Source organism: Mirounga leonina, unplaced genomic scaffold, assembly GCF_011800145.1.
Source record: "Mirounga leonina isolate KUSES-001 unplaced genomic scaffold, KU_Mleo_1.0 Mir_82, whole genome shotgun sequence".
In the NCBI taxonomy this organism is placed as follows: domain Eukaryota; kingdom Metazoa; phylum Chordata; class Mammalia; order Carnivora; family Phocidae; genus Mirounga; species Mirounga leonina.
In genome coordinates, this window is record NW_023270825.1 from 57,068,653 (window position 1) to 57,089,428 (window position 20,776).

General features: G+C 38.7%; 1 protein-coding gene and 1 pseudogene across 1 annotated transcript; one reads left to right on the forward strand and one right to left on the reverse strand.

Moving 5' to 3' along the window:
- The first annotated feature begins 691 nt into the window (after positions 1–691).
- LOC118002553 lies at positions 692–1,232 on the forward strand (annotated as a pseudogene).
- Positions 1,233–10,617: 9,385 nt separating this feature from the next.
- Positions 10,618–17,587, reverse strand: PNN (pinin, desmosome associated protein). The gene is made up of 9 exons (XM_034992904.1): positions 17,376–17,587; positions 16,628–16,699; positions 16,162–16,230; positions 15,602–15,674; positions 15,390–15,484; positions 15,146–15,221; positions 14,045–14,200; positions 13,825–13,963; positions 10,618–13,166 (listed from the first exon to the last, which is right to left on the reverse strand). Exons 1-9 carry the CDS (start codon positions 17,486–17,488, stop codon positions 11,710–11,712), a joined length of 2,250 nt encoding a protein of 749 aa, XP_034848795.1. The 5' UTR covers positions 17,489–17,587; the 3' UTR covers positions 10,618–11,709.
- Positions 17,588–20,776: the final 3,189 nt, after the last annotated feature.

Below are 20,776 nucleotides of genomic sequence, written 5' to 3' on the forward strand. Positions count from 1 at the left end.
TAGAGATTATTTAATTAAATAAAACTTAAAAAGAAAAGAAAAGTTAAAAATAAATAAAAATTAAAATTAAAAAAAATTTTCTTGTCTTCCTGATGAAGTGCCTTACTTGGTCTCTTTAACTATGATTCAGTCAACCACTGGATGGGGGGGAAAATAGAGTTACAGAAATCTCCACTGTAAACAAGAGGAAAGCAAAGGAGCTTCCTACAAACTGGAAAAACTTCTCCAAATTTCCTATATACAAACAACAACTAATTGAAAATATAATGCAAGAAAGAAAAGTCCTATTCAAAATAGGAACTCATTCACACACATGAACCCTGGGCCTAAACTTAATAAAAACCTGCAGAACCTGTATGAAGAAAACTATAGAATTTTACTAATATACATGATAGAATAAATGGAGAGACACTAGTTTCTGCTTAGACAGAGTCAATAGTCTAAAGATGTTGATTATTCCTAAATTATAAAGTCAATTTAATCACAATCAAAATTACTTGAAAAGTAATTTTTCATTAAAGTTTTCATTAAAATAAATACATAAGTATTATTTGGGGAAATTTGGAAAAGCATAATTGGGGGCATCCCCACAGGTGTGCCTGTAATCCCAGCTAGTCTGCCTAAGACCCCCTGAGCAACAACCCTAGTTCCCTGCACAACTCCATTTCCACCCCAACAAGGAGAAAGGATCATGAGCCAGGAGAAACTTGCCACACTGCAGGTACAAGTGTGCACTGGGAGAAAAGGAACCGCTTGCAGAAAGAAGGTGGTTCACAGAACAGCTATAGCAGATGACAGAAAAGAAACTTTAATTCTCCTTAAAGGATATTAGGGGTAAACACTATCTCTCATATTGAAGAGGTGACTATGTTTACAAACCAAAGAACAGTGATGCATTTTCGTGACCCTAAAGTTCAGGCATCTCTGGCCACCAATACTTTGACCATTACAGGCCATGCTGAGACAAAACTGCTGACAGAAAGGCTACCGAGCATCTTAACCCAGCTTGGTGCAGATAGTCTGACTAGCGCAAGGAGACTGCGGAAATTCTGTCTAAACTATCTGGGGATGGAAAAGCACCACTTGCTACTGAAGAGACTGATAATGATGAAGTTCCAGATCTTGTGGATAATTTTCATGGGCTTCCAAGAATGCAACAAAGTGAATTGAGTCAGCTTCTGAAGAGGACAAAACTCAAAGAAGTTACTGAGAGTTGCTACTTTATATTGTAACTACTTTTTAAAATTTTGTTCATGGATCTGATAAAACTTACCTCTTGATATTTTTAAGCCCAAGTCCCCTAGACACTGCAGCTCATTTCAGTTTTGCTTATACACAATTCATTCTTTGCAGCTAACTAACCTGAAGAAGCCTCGGAATAAATTTTGAAACAAAGATTAATGAAGTTCTGTGCCTAGTTTAAAAAAAAAACAACAACAAAACACTGCATAATTGGGGGAGAATCTAGCACACTAGATACTAAAACCTACTATAGCTCAACACTCATGATCAGGGAACTACAAATCAAAATCACGATGAGATACCACCTCACACCTGTCAGAATGGCTAAAATTAACAACACAGGAAACAACAGGTGTTGGCAAAGATGCAGGGGAAAGGGGAACTCCTTGCACTGTTGGTGGGAATGCTAACTGGTGCAGCCACTCTGGAAAACAGTATGGAGGTTCCTCAAAAAGTTAAAAATAGAACTACTCTACAACCCAGCAATTGCACTACTATGTATTTATCCAAAGGATAAAAAAATACAGATTCGAAGGGGTACATTGCACCCCAATATTTATAGCAGCATTATCAGCAATAGCCAAACTATGGAAAGAGCTCAAATGTCCATAGACTGATGAATGGATAAAGAAGAGGTGGAGATTAGACAGACGGATAGATAAATGGAATATTACTCAGCCATCAAAAAGAATGAAATCTTGCCTTTTGCAATGCTGTGGATGGAGCTAGAGTGTATTATGTTAAACGAAATACATCAGTCAGAGAAAGACAAATTCCATATAATTTCACTCATATGTAGAATTTAAGAAACAAAACAGATGAACATTTGTCAGGAAAAATAAAATAAGATGAAAATAGGGAGGCAAACTGTAAGAGATGCTGAACTCTAGGAAACAAATTGAGGGTTGCTGGAGGGGAGGTGGGTCTGGGGAAGGGATAATTGGATGATGAGCATTAAGGGGGGCACTTGATGTAATGAACCTCTCTCTCTCTCTCTCTATATATATATATATACATACTCCACCTCTTCTTTATCTATTCATCTGTCGATAGACATCTGGAAGTCTTTCCATATTTTGGATATTGTGGACATTGCTGCTATAAACATTGGGGTACAGGTGCCCCTTCAGATCACTATGTGTGTATCATTTGGATAAATACCTAGTAGTGCAATTGCTGGGTTGCAGGATAGCTCATTTTTAACTTTTTGAGGAACCTCCATACTATCCTCCAGAGTGGCTGCACCAGCTTGCATTCCCACCAACAGTGTAAGAGGGTTCACCTTTCTCCACATCCTCATCAACACCTGTTGTTTCCTGAGTTGTTAATTTAGCCGTCTGGCAGCTGTGAAGTGGTAGCTCATTGTGGTTTTGCTTTGCAAATCCCTGATTAGTGATGTCTTGAGCATCTTTTCATGTGTCTCTTGGTAATCTGTATGTCTTTTTGGAAAGATGTCTATTCAGGTCCTCTACCCATTTTTAAATTAGATTGTTTGGGGTTTTTTTGGTGTTGAGTTGCTTAAGTTCTTATATATTTGGATATAATCCTTTATTGCATATATCATTTGCACATATTCTCTCCCATTCCGTAGTTTGCCTTTTAGTTTTGTTGACTGTTTCCTTTGCTGTGCACAAGCTTTTTATTTTAAAAATTGTTAAATATTTTATTTATTTGACAGAGAGAGAGAGAGAGCACAAGCAGGAGGAGCAGCAGAGGGAAAGGGAGAAGCAGGCCTCCTGCTGAGCAGAAAGCCCATTGAGGGGCTCAATCCCAGGACCCTAGGATCATGACCTGAACGGAAGGCAAACACTTAACCAACCGCGCCACCCAGGCGCCCCAAAGCTTTTTATCTTGATGAAGTCCCAATAGTTCATTTTTAACAGCAACTTTTTTTTAAGCCTTTTTTTAACAACTCAAGATAAATTAAAAATTAAATGTAGGGCGCCTGGGTGGCTCAGTCATTAAGCGTCTGCCTTTGGCTCGGGTCATGATCCCAGGGTCCTGGGATTGAGTCCCACATCGGGCTCCCTGCTTGGCGGGGAGCTTGCTTCTCCCTCTCCCACTCCCCCTGCTTGTGTTCTCTCTCTCGCTGTGTCTGTCAAATAAAGTCTTAAAAAAAAAAATTAAATGTAAAGAAACCCCAAAGTATACATGTACTAGAATGTTTGATTCTTTATTAAAGAAATATAAATCAGTACAAAATTTTAGTTTAAGATTGAAAAAAAAAAAGAATACAGTTCACAAAACTCAGCATCGGTAAGGATGTGGAGAGAAAAGTAATCTTATCTATAGTTGGTAGAAGTATAAATTTGTATATTTTCCAATATGTTTCAAATGTCTCATTGACCCATCAAATTTATATATGTGAATTTACTTAAGGCCAGTTTCAAAAATGTCTCAGAATTAAAGTGAAGCTCACATTAATTCTGGAGAAAATTTGGCTAAGCATTAAGATGGATTAATTTTTATCACAAAATGACAGGCAAGCTGAGAAAAGTGCCCTTGTTAAAAGACATTATAAAGTGATGGACCTTAATATGCTCAAAGACATGAGAAAACTTAATTAAAAACTTAAAAGTTGATGCTGGGTGGTGGAGGAAGAGGAATGAGGAACATACAGGGCTATCATTGTATTTGTCACATTTTATTTCTTAAATTGGGTGATAAGTTCACAGGCATTTGCTATAATTTTGCTTATGTTTTAAAAAAAAAAATTTTTTTTAAGTAAACTCTATCCCCAACGTGGGGCTCAATCTCATGTCCCCAAGATCATAGTCATACCTACTAAGCCAGCCAGGCACCCCTTGGCTATTTTTTTTAAATATCAGCAATGTCATTACGAAGTAAAAAATATTTTAACTGGATGAGAGACAGTGATTAAGTGAATTCTGTTTGGATAAAGTTACATACTGTACTGATTTATTCGATATATTGAAAAATTTATAATTTATTCAATTATTTGTTTGCCATGTTTAAATAGATAGTATCTAAGAAGACATGTTTATTTTTAAACTGAAGACATTTTTAACTATATATGAAATGTTTGGGACCTTGGAGTCAAACAGAAAAAAATGTATAGTTGTAGCCAAACCTACTATAATAAAAACTTCAGGAGTAGTAGCTGTAAATGAGGGTGCTATGCATTTGTTACGCAAGTATATCCAGCTTGTATGACATTCTACAGGAATGCCTCTCACCATAAGAATACACATGTATCATTTGAGTATCTTTAACTGGACTTTAATTTTTATTTTTTATTTTTATTTTTTAATTTTTTTTTTTTTTAAGATTTTATTTATTTATTTGAAAGAGAGAATGGGAGACAGAGACCACGAGAGGGAGGATGGTCAGAGGGAGAAGCAGACTCCCCGCTGAGCAGGGAGCCCGATGCGGGACTCGATCCCGGGACTCCAGGATCATGACCTAAGCCGAAGGCAGTCGCTTAACCGACTAAGCCACCCAGGCGCCCTATTTTTTAATTTTTTAAAGATCTGAGAGAGCGTGCACTTGCACACGAGTGGGGGAGAGGAAGAGGGAGAGGGAGAGAGAGTTTCAGGTAAACTTCCTGCTGAGTACGGAGCCCAACGTAGGGCTCAATCCCATGACCCCGAGATAATGACCTGAGCCAAAACCAAGAGTTGGATGCTCAAGGGACAGAGCCACCAGGCGCCTCTAACTGGATTTTGAAATGACAAGATTATGTGTGTTTGCACATGTGCACCCATATATATGCATATGAATGTGTATATAAACAAAATAAAATAACAGTGGTTTGAATACCTGCCTTGAAGACCTGAAACACTAAGTTGTTTCACTAAGGGGAAAAACATAGGATTCCATGACATGAATTAATAAAATAGTATATTTATCTGAAGAAATCATCCAGAATTGAGATACATAAAGATGCAAAAAACAGATTCAAAGATACTGAGGAAAGACTGACATCTAACGTAAGTTTAAGCTGAAAACAAGGAGAAAAGACAGAATCAGATAGGAGTATTTAAAGAGATATTGGTTAAGAATATAATTCCATCAGGGCAGAGATTTTGTCTGTTTTTTTCCCAGTACTGCATCTTTAAACCTAGAAGATAGCCTGATATATAGTAAATGGTTAATAAATATTTGTTGAAAAAAAATTTGTTAAATTATATTGATTTCTACTCCCAGTAATATGGAAAGATAGTCACCTAGGCTAACCATCCCACTGAAAACATTCAAAATGCCTGGGTAAAATGTAAAAAGAAAATCTTTAAAACATTTATGAGAGCACAGGGAACTATTGTCAAATGAGGTAGAAGATGAATGAGTTTTTCCAGGGACAGATACCAAAGAACTCAAATATATCTGAGAAATGAACCAAAGGAAAATAAATGAGAAATGAGGAGGAGAAATAAGCATTTTATGCATGATAAAGTTGATAGCGTGGATTGTTGGATCAGAAGAGGAAGAAGTCACAGGCACAGCACTTTCCATTTTAACTTAAAAATCAGGTGGCTTATATATATACCATAAGAAATGTATGCATATGTTCATCAAAACATGTGAACAAGTATTACTGGTAGTAGCACTGTTCATACTGGGGCTTCAAACTGTGTGGAAACCACACAAATGCCCATCAACAAGGATACACAGATTGTGGAATATGCACACAATGGGGTAATACACAGCAAAAAAAACAGTTACAAAGTGCAAAATTAATGAACCTCAAAACCTAATGTCGAACTAATATAAAAGAATCCATTTATATAAAACACAAAAACAGGCAATAACAATTATCCTGATTCCTAACAAAATGCCATGTTCATAGATTGGAAGACTCAATGGGGTCAATTCCCAAATTAATCTACAGATTCAAAGCAATTCAAATAAAAATCCCAATTTTTTAGTGTGTGTGGATATTCAAAGGCTCTTTGAAACTTGTATGAAAATGCAGATAGGCAAGAAAAGTCAGGAGAGTCAAGTAAAGCAAGGTGGGAGAATCTGTTCCACCCGATATTGAGACTTAATATGAAGCTAATGTATTAAGACAGTAGTATCAACTCAGGCATTGAACAGACCAGTGGAACAGAATAGAGAGCTTAGAAAGAGATGCATGAATATATGGATATTAGATATAAGAGAATGATGGTACTGCAGAATAATGCGGAACAAACGTTTCTATAATTGAAGTTGGGCAATCTGACATTCATCTGGAAAAAGGAATGAGACTTAACCCCCAGTTCACACCATAACACAAAAACCAATTCCAGGAAAATAACCGAGTTATTTGTGAAAATAAGATAATAAAGCTTCTCAAAGATAAAACAGGAGACTATCTTTTTTTTTTTTTTTTAAGATTTTATTTATTTATTTGACAGAGAGAGGCACAGCAAGAGAGGGAACACAAGCAGGGGGAGTGGGAGAGGGAGAAGCAGGTTTCCTGCAGAGCAGGGAGCCTGATGTGGGGCTCGATCCCAGGACCCTGAGATCATGACCTGAGCCGAAGGCAGACGCTTAACGACTGAGCCACCCAGGCGCCCTGGAGACTATCTTCTTGACCTTGAAATGGGGAGAGGCATTTCAAGTCAAATGCATAATGTATTAACCATAAAAATATGGATAAAATGAACATTATAATCAAGAAATCTTCCTCATCAAAATACACCATTTAAAAAGTGAAAAACCAAGCTACAAAAAAATATTTGCAGTGCATATATTCAATACTCATTTCCAGAATAAAAACAGAACTCAGAAGACAGTCCCCAGAGGATATCTAAAGGGTTTTTTTAAAAAATAGAAAGCATTAGTCATCTAGAAAATGCATACAAAAATATGTAACTTACGACCTAGCGATTACACTCTTAATTATATTGTATATCCATGCATATGTTTACCAAAAGACAAGACTGTTCTATAACCAAATTATTTGTAAGACCCTAAAATTGAAAACAACCTCGATATCCACATACTGGTGATAGGTATCTACAGTGACATACAAAAATGAGTCACAGAAACATGTGGGCAAAAGAAGTTAAAATACAAAATACAGGGGTGCCTGGATGGCTCGGATGGTTGGGCGTCTGCCTTCGGCTCAGGTCATGATCCCAGAGTCCTGGGATTGAGTCCCGCATGGAGCTCCCTGCTCAGCAGGGAGCCTGCTTCTCCCCCTCCCTCTCCTTCTACCCCTACTCATGCTCTCTCTCGGTTATCTCTGTGTCTCCAATGAATAAAAAAAAAAAAAAACTTAAAAAAAAATACAAAATACATTATGATTTCATTTACGTAGAGTAAAAAATAGATGAAAAAATAAACCATGGTGTTTAAGATGCATGAATCACTTTCAAAACCATGAAGGAAATGACTACCATAAAGTCAGGATAGTGTTGTTAAAAGATAAACTTGAGATATGTTAAAATTTTGAAATTTGAGCAAACAGATTTGGATCTGGGCAGCACTAAACCCGTCAGGAGCTAGGGGAAAGGCTCTTATATTCAGATATTGTGCTTTGACAGGAAGCAACGCAAGGAAATTATTTGGTTGGCTATAGCTGAAGCAATTGCCTTATCTGTGAAAGCCAAGTTGGCAATCTGGTTGTCCTCAAGTTTTTCAATTTCCTATCCTGAGGCACTTAGAGGAATTTACTCTGGTTTAGGTTTTGGTTTGCTTAAGTAGGCTGCCATCAATTAGATCTTCCTTGTTTTATTTAAAAATGGTTACCTCTGAGGGCGGAAAAGGGAGGGTGAAATCACTGGAAGAGGTACTTGGGTCCTGGCAGTGTTCTAGTTCTTCACCTGGGTGATTCCGTATGTGTTAGCATTCTGACAATTCATGGAGCTGTATATGGTGTTTTGTATACTAGTCTGTTTTCCAAAATAAAAGAGCAATCTATTTGTCCATGTGAGTCAGTTACCTAGTAATACATTTAACAAATGAGGTAAACAGAAGACCTTTATGGGAAAGGCATTAAAGGAAACCTGCATTATGAAGATATTCATGTTCATAGTTTGGGTCACTCGTGATCCACTCCTCTACTATCCCCAAATCTGTTCCTTCTCATCTCAGCTAATGGCAATTCATTTCTAGTTGTCCAGGTAAGATCTTTGCTCATTTTGACTTCTCACACCACATAGTCCACTAGCATATCCTTTGGGAGCGATCTTCAAAATATACCCAAAACATGATCACCACTTCTACTACTTAACCATCTTGGCTTAAGTCACTCTATTTTGCCTAATTATTGCAGATAAGTCTCTTGTCTTTGTTCCTGCTCGTGGCCTCATTTCCTCTTTTCTCAGCACAGTAGCCAGAGCAATTGTTAAAATAAATTTTATTACCCCTTAACCTATCTGCCCCAAACCTCTGACTCCCCATAGGTAAAAGCTAAGGGACTTAAAATGGCCTGTAATGTCCTATACAAACTAGGCCCCCCAATTACCTCTCTGAAATACTTCACTGCTTTTCTCCCTGGTTACTCCGCTTCAGCCACAATGGCTCCTAGCTGCATCTCAGCTCACTGTTTCGAACAAGCATACCTGGATGTGCTGCAAGAGAGGAAACTGAAGTTGGAAAGACAAGAGCTTGAATCACAAAAGCCATGTTAAGGACCTGTCATAGTTTACTGGTAACATTACCTATAACGCACAAGGCCCTATTCTAGGTATTTGAAATAAGAGTAATGGGTTAAAAATAATTTTTAAAAATCTTGCTCTCATGGAGCTTGCATTCAAATGGGAAATAGACAGCAAACCAGAGTGGGGTAACTATACATCATGGTAAACGTTATGAAAATAAACCAAGTGGACAGTGAGGGCAAGTGGTGGTTATTACAAAATCAAATAGAACACTCAAATGGCAATAGGAAGCAGTTGTAGGCATTTGAGTATCATTTTTGGGAAAAGATCATGCTAGGGGACATAAAGAAAAGTGTAAGAAACTTTCAGATTCCTCACATTTATTCTTATCAAGTTTCAGTCTTCCCCATTGACTTACTAGCAGGAAGATCCAAGCACGTAAATAGCAAACATGTTTTCTGGGCTAGGTGCTTTAATGGCATTACCTCAAGAAGGGAAACTGGGTGCCTTTTACACAAGGATTTCTAGTTATTTTTTTAATTCATATTAAGTATTTGAACCCTGAAACATTTAATGACTTCTTTTGACAGCATCGGCTCCTATAACCACACCATGTAATCATCAGTAGCTTTACTTTTAAATTTGTCAATTTATAAACAATTTATTACTTTGGTGGGTTTTGCTTAGCCTAATTACTAGAGTATACATGTGTACAGTCACCAGAGTTCTAGACCCAGTACACAGATGAGCTCTAGGATGGAGGTACAGCTCACTGAAGATCAAACTATCTTCCCATTTCTGTGGTTGTGCAAACCTTGGAATTTTAGAATAAGCAAATGTTTCCTTAATAGCTCCTTAGATGCCTCCAAACTAATTTCAGTCCTTAGTCTCTAGCCCTATCCACCTTCAACTTCTACGTTTTCCACAAACAATAATCTGAAACATCTAATAAGACCCGCTATCTTTTTCCCCTAGGAAACTGTCATTACTTCTACATTCTAACATTTCTTATATCTTGGTAAGAAACCAATTACATGGTTCTCTGAAAATAAATTCGTATAATTTCACTTTTAAGGGCAAAGCATTAGTTGGAAACATTAAAAAAAAAAAAGCCAACCTTGTTTTAAAAAAATGAAGTCTTCCAATTTATAAGTGCATACCACTGGTTAGAAAACTTAAAATAGAATTCTACATAGAATTTAAAATTGCTCTTCCTATTCCAAAGATCTTTTTTTCTCCTCATGCTTTTATAGTCCCATTACCACTCTCAACAATTGAGCTTAAAGCCAAAATTATTTCTAAAAGCAACAAATTGTTCAAATTTTTCAGGTAAAAATGAATGAACAAAACTTCATCTGTTCAAAGGATCTTAATACATTATTTTAGATTCATTGAATAAGGATTTTAGGAACTAAGTTACGTTTATGGTCGTCCCCTTTAAGTTTTTACCAACCTTTCCACCATCATGTTTCACAGTATAAAATTTATACTGCATGCTAGAGATTATTAAACCCCTGGAGGAAGTGACTCTTGGTGGAAACTGGCCCATGAATGCAGGTAGCTAGCTCTGCAATTTGAAAAGTTCTACTCATTTACTGTTTAAAGGACTTTTTAAGGAATACTTTAACATGTTCTCTTATATTTTTACAGTGCTGGAAATGCTTACTGACATTTTCACTGTCACCAGGTACTTGTCAAGGGAAGAAATAATAAACACTCAGTCAAGCCTAAGGCTAGTCAGTGTTAAGTTATGAACTCAAAGGCCATTTGCAATTAAAGTGCTCTCTTGTATAAAAGCATCAAAAAGTTAATACAAGTACTAGTCTTAAGCAGTCACACAAGTCTAAGCCACATTTATTTGCACATGTATAGTAATGGCAACAGATACTCCAAATTCATACAAATTTATAAAACAACAAAGTTAATAATCAGTTGGTACACTTGTGTGTTATCTTGCTTACAGATTCAAGTGTAGATGAACTTCCTTCATTCTGTAAACTTTCATACAATACTTAACAGAAACTCTTGAGAACACATATTGGCATGTTTCAGTTAGAGCCAACACAAAAGTTAAGACAAGACCACAAACTCAAAAACCAAGTTTGGAATATACTTTTCTACCTCCCTCCCCTAGAATGTGATTATTTTCTTCAACAGATGTATATGCTATATCACACAAGTAGCCATGGAGACAAAAGAATGATGCTCCCATAATCATGAAGAAAATGCCAACCAAATCATACTGTTTTATCTACCAATAATGATTTATATAGGAGAAATGGGGGAAATGCTTAGATTAAAACAACAAGGGAGATTAGAAAAAAATAGTAAATGATTTTGAGAACTATGTTCCCCCTGAAAGCTGCAAAGATCTGACTATGACACCTCAAAATCATCGCCTAAGGCAAATAAAAGTGAAGAAACCTTCAAAGACATTCTAATCACGTTCAGTATCTAGTGATAAAAGCTGAAAATGGTATCAAGAGGGTATTTATAATACAAGTGTCAACGAGGACATTCCAAAACTAATGAAAGAAATGCACATTTATTTCTACAAAAGCAATGTATGATACAGAATTAGAAGGGAACAGACTTAAAGATTTACCTATTAAAATATACAGATTCTTACTGAAGAGTATAGGATATTTAAAAAAGATGACAAGGGATGTTAATCTTTTTTTATTATTATTATTTTTACATATTTTGGAACCTCACATAATTTTGATAAATAACTCTTACAAAATTATGCAAAAAGTACAAGAATGTCTGGTAAACAAACAGTCTGTATTTTCCAAAAAGATTTTTTACAACATGCAATTCTTAAGGCAGCATCCTCCTTACAAGGAAAGGTAATCCTTTTACTCATCAAGAAATCTTCTGCTGCAAAGAATAGGCTAAGAAAGCCTGGCTTCTTCCATTAACGCCTTTTGTCTTTCCTGTCTGATTTTCGGTCTCTTTCACTTCTTGAAGATCTTTTGCCTGATCGACTACTCTCTGACATAGACCTCTTTCTGTCGGACCGGGAATTCTTATCCTTTGATCCTTTTGTATCTCTACTACCACCACCTTTTGAAGATTTGTGACTTCTTTCTAGTCCTGATGTATCCCTTCGCTTCCGATCCACGCTCCTTCTGTGCTTTCTATCTCTATTATGTCCCCGGCCCCTACTCCGACTTCTACTCTCACTACTACTAGTGCTGCTGCTGCTGCTGTCTCTGCTGCTGCTGCCACTGGTGCTGGAGCTGCTACTGGAACTACTTCGGCTACTACTGCTGCCACTGCTGGAACTGCTGCCACTGCTGCTACTGGTGGAGCTGCTGCTAGAACTACTACTGCTACTGCTGCGGCTTCTACTCTTGCTGGTTTTATTTCTAGCTCGACCTCTACTTCTGCTCCTAGTTTTTGTTTTGGTTTTGCTCTCCGGATGTACTGTCAAGACTGGCTCTACTGCCACCTCAGTGAGTTTTACAGATTCCACAGGAAATTCCTTCCTCTCAGGTAGTAAATGCCCTTGCTCCTGAAAAACCTGAATTGGTGGCTGTAAAACAGCTAATGGCAAAGTCTCAGGCTGAGAGAGAGGCTGGGGTTGGAGTACTGCTTGGGGGTGGGGGTGGGGGTGGGGCTGGGACTGGGACTGGGGCTGGGGTTGGGGCTGGGACTGCAGCTGCAGCTGGGGCTCAGGCTGCGGCTGCGGCTCAGGCTGAAGCTGAGGCTCAGGCTGAGGCTGAGGCAGGGGCTGGAGGTGAGCCACAGGCTCAGGCTGGGGCTCAGATTCTTTCTCTTCTTTTTCCTCAGGCTCATTTTCCATTTCTAGAGCACTGGCATTCTCTTTCACGGGAGAAAGAGATTTACATTCTTTATCTGGCTCAACTTCAAATTCCATCTCTGGCTCCAGTTCTTTGCTAGTTTCATTTTCTGAAGGTTCTACACTTTCCACTTGATTGGTTTCCATTACCTCCTGCTCAGCAATTACATTTTTGACACTCTCGACCATCTCTAGCACATCCATAACTTCTTCCGGTTGACTATCCTGCTGCTTCTCACTTTCCCTTACCTCAGTTTCCTCCTCCATCTTGACCTCCATTTCCTGTTTTTGTTCCTCCTCCTCCTGTTCTTTCTCTGCATCACTATGAACTATACCTATTTCCTTTTCCTCTTCCTCTCCTGCTTCCTCTATTTCTACATCATTGTGCTGATTACCTGTCTCCTCCAACTCTTCCTCTCGCTGAGCCACCTTACCCTCTTCTTGTTCCGCCTTCTGTTCTTCATTACGCACCACCTGATGCTCTTTTTCCTTCATTGATTGTCTTCTAGGCCTAGCCTCCATTTTATTTATTTGTTCTGCAAATTCGATGCGTCTACCTTCAAATAAAGCTAAAGGATAAAAATTTACTTGTAAATAATTAAGAACATTCAAACTCACAATCTGACACTTAGGCACAAATTGTCATCAAGCTTTATCTAAATTTTTTTTGTAAAGAGATGATGACACAAGACTGATTATGGCAAGTAATTACAAACGAATAAAATGACACAAGCAAAGACCCCCAGAAACCTACATACTAAGATATTAGTAGCAGGTAACTACACCACATTAACTGATGGAAAAACAGGACAATTTTTTGCTATTGTACTTCACACTAGATGAGAAAGAATAAAACCCATCTTTGAAATAAAATCATTCTTATGCTATCATGTCATGCATTAATTTTTCCTGATCCCAGAAAGACTAATTATCTAATCCCATCTCAGTAGTGTCTATCCTTCCATGTATGCTCCTTCTCTGGATTACATCAATGTTCACTTTTTTCTTGCCTCATTAGCATTTACATCTGGCTAAAAAGAAGTCATCTTATTCAAACGCTTAAGAAATACACATACATCAAGCACTACCTACAACATGGTAAATTTCAGGTTAAATTCCATCATAAGTCAAATGCTGAATCACAATTATAGGAAACTAACATGTATGTGTGAGTAGATTACCTTAGCCATTTAGAAAATTTCACTGGACCTCTTCATGTACACTTACCATTCATTTTTCTCTGTGACTCTTCTATTAATTTTTGGGTAGCTGGACACATTCTTCCAGGAATATAGAACAAATGGGGCTTTGTCTTAGTTCTTATATATTTAATTATCTTGGCATTATGTTCATTCCATTCTTCTTGCTAAAGAAGAGGTAAAAGGTCATGTTTTGTAAACATGAAGGATTACCAATCTTAAAATTCCAATTCCAAACTACTACTCACCAGCTGCGCAAGCTCAACCTTCTGTTCTAAAAGGCGCAGTTCTGTCTGTTTAGCACGCCTCTCTTCAAACAGTTCTCTCCTCTCATTTTCAACCTGCTTTCTTTCTTCTTCTGCCTGCACTTCAAGTTTTTGTTCAATTTCCTGGCGCCTCTTTTGCTGAAGATAAATAATTATCTTTGAAAACTCATTACATATCCCGATTATGTAAAACATTACAACTTTACTAAGTTATCTTTATAGGTTTCATATTTGCAATTCAGGATACCAGTTAATTCAAACTTAGTACTCAGCATTTGAGGCTAATTGCAATTTCTTTCAGGAAATGGGGACTAAAGCCTTTCCGTGTAAAAATCTAAATGTCAAGGACATTAGACATATTATCAATAACTGTTCCACTTAAATATAACTGTTAGCAAGACTCTTTCATAAAACCTAAAAAAGAAGAGCACTGTCTCAGTTATCTTCACAGTTAGTCTTCCTTTCAAATCAAAGAATGTGACAGAAGTGACATCCTGTCTTCAAACACTGTGCTTTGAAGTCTTTTATGTTCCCTAGGAAAGTTAACATACAAAAGCTGTAATAAAATTTTATTAATCTATAACTGAATTGTTATCTCCCTTTCCACCATAGTTCTCCTTTGAGAAGCAGTAACTTGATATTGAACACCAAGGACCCAATTTTGTAGCTTTAATAAAAAACCTCCAGAAAGACTGCAGTTAAGTAAACTGTGGAAGGCAGGTAATGTTTAGGCTTTTGCTTCCAGCGTGCCAATTGTTGTCTGAGTGTATAAATAACTTAAAAGTTACAATCATTGAACTAGTTACAATGCTGAGTTCAACTCCCTTGTTTGAAAGAAAGCACTCTGAGGTGTAAAGAAATGAAGAGTCTTGTCCAAAACCACAAAATGAGATGGTTGTAGAGCTGAGATCAGAACCCAGGTTCTCCTGAGTCACAGACCAGGGCTCTTTGCACTGAAAGAGGACCCAGGACCCTGGAATCATGACCTGAGCCAAAGGCAGACACTTAACCGACTGACCCATCCAGGCGTCCCTGTAATAAACTACTTTTGAATAAAGAATCAAAGGAAAACTGTATAAATACCCTTTCAGTAGCAACAGTGGATTCTTGTTTAAATTTCTGAAGAGTGCCCATCAGTAAGCCAAATATTCGTCGGTTCCTAAAGAAGAGAGAGAGAAAATTCAATTTCGGTAGGTTCCACTTCATTTAAGCCTGCCATTTCGTAAAAGAAACATACTACAGACACTTGAACAATTCTTAAATATAAATTTTCTAAAAATTGCATTGTTTGACAGGAATTTTTCCCCATAAAAAAACCTAAAGATACCTTTGCTTTCCCTTTTCATCCATATTTTGATCCTGGATAAGGTCTCTACGTGTGCGCTCTTTGGAGGTAGCTACAACTGAAGACTGCAAAGCTGGCTGCAGGAGAAAATAAATCTCAGTAATTTAACAAGCACATGAAAAGGTAGCACTCTTAAATGTAGCAAAGATGGAAAAACCACTCATCCCGTAAGTAGTTCTTTTCATCTCAATTACCTTTTTAACATCATCATCCTCTGGGTCGCTTTCTTGGCGTGATTCTCTCCTTGTCCGACGCTCCCCGCCCAGCCTGACATAGGAAAAAGAATTTAAAAGACCACTGTAAAATCTGACTTAATACCAAGGACAAATGATTACTTCTACTATGACTTATTTCCAGAAGTCTCATTTTTATCAATCTCCATCCCATTTTACTCTTTCCTGTAGTAGTAAAAGGATAAAATGTGTCACCAATGCCCAATCCAAATACTGATCTATATTTCTCAAGGGGATCAAGTTTTTACAGTACAAGACAGAAAAGTAGCACAAACTATTTTCTCAATCTTATTCTCGTGATCTTTATTTTGGTAAAGTTTCTGTTACTGTTAGTGAAAAACTGAGTTCTGAGGAATACAGACTTAGTTCAGCCAAATACCAAGGGAACAGACTCAGTTGAAGTGGTATACTACTTAATTCTAACACAACTCAACAACATTTATTAAATAATTATATCTGCGGCTACCTCAGAAAAAATAAAGCATACAAGTATGTCTTGAGAACCTTTTCCTCCAACGTACCTACTGACTGCCCCTTCAAGGTCTCTCTGTTTGGCTGGGGGTCCTCCTCCACTATCTGAGAATCCACGCCTGCAATTAAAAATGTGCAATATAAAATAAATGAAATTTAAGATAAATGATATTTACCTTTAGCAAGATCATTTAGTTGAATTAAAAAAAAAACCCTTCCAATTACAACAACCTTAAATGGGCATCCACTTCCAAGATGCTTTTTAGCACTTTAAAAAAATATAAAAATTAAGTGTACACAAAATGGGTAGTTTATGTATTCTTCAGTCTCTAGTTTTGCATATAAATGAAGTTCCAAGATAACTATATAGGAAACTATAGCTGATCACAACTTTAAACGAAACAAACACAAATATATCTAACGTGGGCTCTACCACCAATTTTGTTTAAACCAATACTTAATTAATAAAAGTATCTATGGTCTTAGCATATAAATTAAGTCCTAAGAGAATCTTACCTCAGCAATAAACTACCACGTCCTCTACCTCCACCAGGACCAGAAAGGGCCAGCAATCTGGCTTGGATGGGCCTAAAAGGTATTTACAAATCAGTATGAAAATCACTTATTTAATGTCACCAAATACTTTCATGGATGCGGTACATCATAAAAAGAAAAATAACCAGAAAAGTTCTAAAAATACGGTTTCAAATCCACGTGCTTGAAACAAGACAGGAAGTCCTATTTTAACTTCCTTGTTTTTTCAAGACCAGTATCACAGAAATTACATTTACTTCATTGCCACTACACATTAATAAACTTTGATCAGGCCCTAATTTCGCCAACTCCGAAGAAGCTGCACGTGGGCAAGAGGGCAAAAGCGCGAGGGACAGGCGGCGGACCGCGCGTCCCAGGAGGGTCTCTGGGCCAGCACCCGGCCAGGTAGCCGCCGGATGGGGAAGGGGCTTTGTGCTGCAATTCCGGGCCTGCAGGGCCGAAGGCGGGAATCGGCAGCCCGGGCCTTCCTATAGACCAGGAAGGCGTCCCGGCATAGGTAGAACCCACTCTCTTTCCTCGCGCACCTGAGCTCCGAGACCGACGGCGAGGGCGTGGGAGACTCCCCACCTCATCCAGGACCGGATTCTACCGCCGCCCCGGGAACAGGCCCAGATGTTCTAGCCCTCTCAAGCCTAGCCACCCTTCCCGCCCCCAAGTCACCCCGGCATGATGGCTGTCTCTCAGCCGGCCTTTCTTATCCGCCTCTTACCTCACGTCATTCGGATCCCGTCCGGTGAGCTTGCGAATATTCTCATCTACGTTCTTTAGGCTCTCTTTGGCCTTTTCTAGCTGCTCCTGCAAAGTTCTTACCGCGACCGCCATCTTCTCTCTGCAGCAGGCTTCCAGACGGCTCTACAGGCCGCGACTGGCTGTGTCGCGCCGCGAGACGCGTGAGGACTGACAGCACGGTCCAGCCAATGACAACAAGCGTTGTTTTACGGCCTCAACCACTCAGCGTCCGGAAGAGGGAGAAGCTGCCGGCCTCTGTGACTCTGGGCCAATGAAAAGTCTTCTGGGCGGTTGGCTCCCTCCCCGAATTAGCTGCGGTGGCCGGGCTCGCTTCTAGCGCAGAGCCTGGGCGCGTTTGAGAGTCTCAGGGTCCTCGGAGGCGCCGGTTCACGGCCCTGCTCCTGTGGCGCGGAGCGCGGAGTTTTCCAGCCCTTTTAACCTGGGATATGACGTGCCTTGTATCTTTTTAACCACCTAATTACATCAGAGTGGGATGAAGGCGAGTCTTTTCCCCTCTTCCCGGGTAAATGATCAGATTAGGAAAGGGTGCGGCCATTCTGTCGGTGCGCATGCCCAGAGAGGGGTTGGAGGGGGTGGTGCAGGCGTCTCCATTGGGTTAAACCAAAATGAGCAGAGGGAAGCAAAAAATGAACATGAAAAGTCATTAATCCTAATAGATAACAATTTTTTTTTTCGGCACGGTATGAAACGTTTTATATACCTTGTCTTTAACTCAAAGCTTGAATAAAATGCTTGTTATTACTGATAAGGAATTTGAATCTGGAGATAACTAACTCCCTAGGTCACGGCAACTGATAATCACTATTTGATCAGACCCTGTGGAAGGGTGTACTAGATTAAAAAAAAGGAACGACGAGACCTGTGAGGCTGGCATTATTGTCTACACCTGGCCTATACGGCTGGTTAGTTTAAGATGGAATGGATGGGGTCTGGAGCTCATTGTTACCTGTGTGTATACGACAGTGTCCTCTAACTTGTGGTTCTGTTCTATGTACACAGACAGCATAAGAACCGTTTTGTTCCAGAAATGCATTTGCAAATTACTGCTCACTGCTCACAAAGCATTTCCCCACAGAAACAATGTTATGAATAATCTTGGTTCTCATCATCTTTTAGCCGGGCATCAACCTTGCACCAAGCATTAGGACAACAGTGTTTAACTCGAGTTGCCATCTTAATTTGTCTATCTTTAAAAGTTCCTTTGTGCATCAGCAGTAATCTAGGCTCTGAGGATAAAACCTAGAACAAGATCGCTGTGGTTCCTGTTTTTGTGGGGTTTGTAGGCTCCTCGGGGAGCAAAAATCATTTATGTACTCATTCATTCATTCATTCAGTAGTATTTGCTGAGCGCTTACTATGTGCCGGGCACTTTTCTAGGTACTTGGAGAGTGCAATAAAGATCTCTGCCTTCAAGGAGCTTGGGGGCAGGAAAAGTATGGAGACAGAGGATAAATATAAGTAAATTACATGGCATGTTAGAAATGGAGAAGTTCTTTTGGAAAAAAAAAATAAAACTGGGTAAAAGGGATAAGGGTTGTTAAATTGATTCTGATTGTAAGCATGAGAATGTGGTAATAGTAGATACTAACCACCAAAGGTAACAATGTTTCCATGAGAAAATGCTTTTATTTATTTATTTTTAAGATTTTATTTATTTATTTTTAAGATTTTATTTATTTATTTGACACAGAGAGAGGAGCGAGGGGACATAAGCAGGGGCAGAGGGAGAAGCAGGCTTCCCACAGAGCTTGGAGCCTGATGTGGGGCTGGATCCCAGGACCTTGGGATCATGACCTGAGCCAAAAGCAGACGCTTAAGGACTGAGCCACCCAGGCACCCCGGGAAGAGGCAACCAAAAACATAGGATCTTTTCCTGCTTCCCTAGGACCTATTACTAGGATCCTGGGCAATTTAATGTAGTCAGCTTTATGGGGGACCCCCCATTAGGGGGTTGTTGTGTTCAACATTTAGTAATAAATACTAGTTTCCCATCAATTCCAAAATACTCTAAGAACCCCATGTTATTTGAGAAATCAACCTTAGTAAGTTGGTCAGTTGGTTACTCTTTGACCTCAATGGTGGGCTTGGACTCCTTTTCCTTGATGGTAATGATAAAGGGAGAATGCAGTCAGGACATAAGGAATATGATTCCACATATGGGAAATTTGGGTGCTAGGAAAATTAAGATTATGGCTGCAAAATAATCTCCGAAATTACACTAGTAGTATTAAATAACAAAAATTCAACAGAGTAAATTTTAAAGATACAATTAGTTTTATTAATTGATTCATGAATTGGGCAGCATTCCATCTAGCATGCAGAGGAGAGTTCCAAAAGTCTACAGAAAGGGAAAGATTTTTACAGGTAGGACAAGGAAGTCATAAACAGAAAAAAGGATTATTTCAGGTGAGGTCACCTTCCTTTGGGAACAAGAGGGTCTAATTAGGTGTATTACTACCTCATCTATCTTTGGGGGTTGGAGAAAGCCTCTCTGACAGATTATCTTATTGGTATCGACCAGAAAAGTTCGTAACTTACCAGTTAAGACTACGTTTCTGGTGGAGGAAACTGCAATTAGGTTAAGTATTAAGCTCTAATTTGATGACATGGCGTAGCAAAAATGACTCCCATTTTTGGGCCTGTGATTTTCTTTTTAACAGTGTTTTCAAAGGCTTAGGTGGAATGTTTATGTGATCAAAAAAACATGCAAACATTAGAAAGGACATATTTAAAAAAAAAGAAAAAAGTTGCCATAATTCCAATTATGGAACATCATCTTAATTTTTTTTTAAAGATTTTATTTATTTATTTGAGAGAATGAGCAGGAGCAGAGGGAGAGGGAGAAGCCGACTCCCCGCTGAGCAGGGATCCCGACCTGAGCCAAAGGCAGACACTTAACTGACTGAGCCACCCAGGCAACTCTGGAACATGATCTTAAATTCCTGTGAAAGAATATGGAGAGTTGAGCGGTTATTGTTTTTTTTGTTTTTTTTTTTTAAGACGTTTATTTTTTTTTTTTAAAGATTTATTTATTTGACAGAGAGAGACACAGCGAGAGAGGGAACACAAGCAGGGGGAGTGGGAGAGGGAGAAGCAGGCCTCCTGTGGAGCAGGGAGCCCGATGTAGGGCTGGATCCCAGGACCCTGGGACCACGACCTGAGCCGAAGGCAGACGCTTAATGACTGAGCCACCCAGGCGCCCCTGAGCGGTTATTGTTAACAACTAGAGAAAATTGAATATGTAAACTTGGGGGAAGCATTAAATTAAATTAATTATATTAATTGGGAAAGAATCTTCCTCGTGAATTACTAAGAAAAGAATCAATTACAGGCTAAGCAACAAGTTTAAGCCAGAACTTG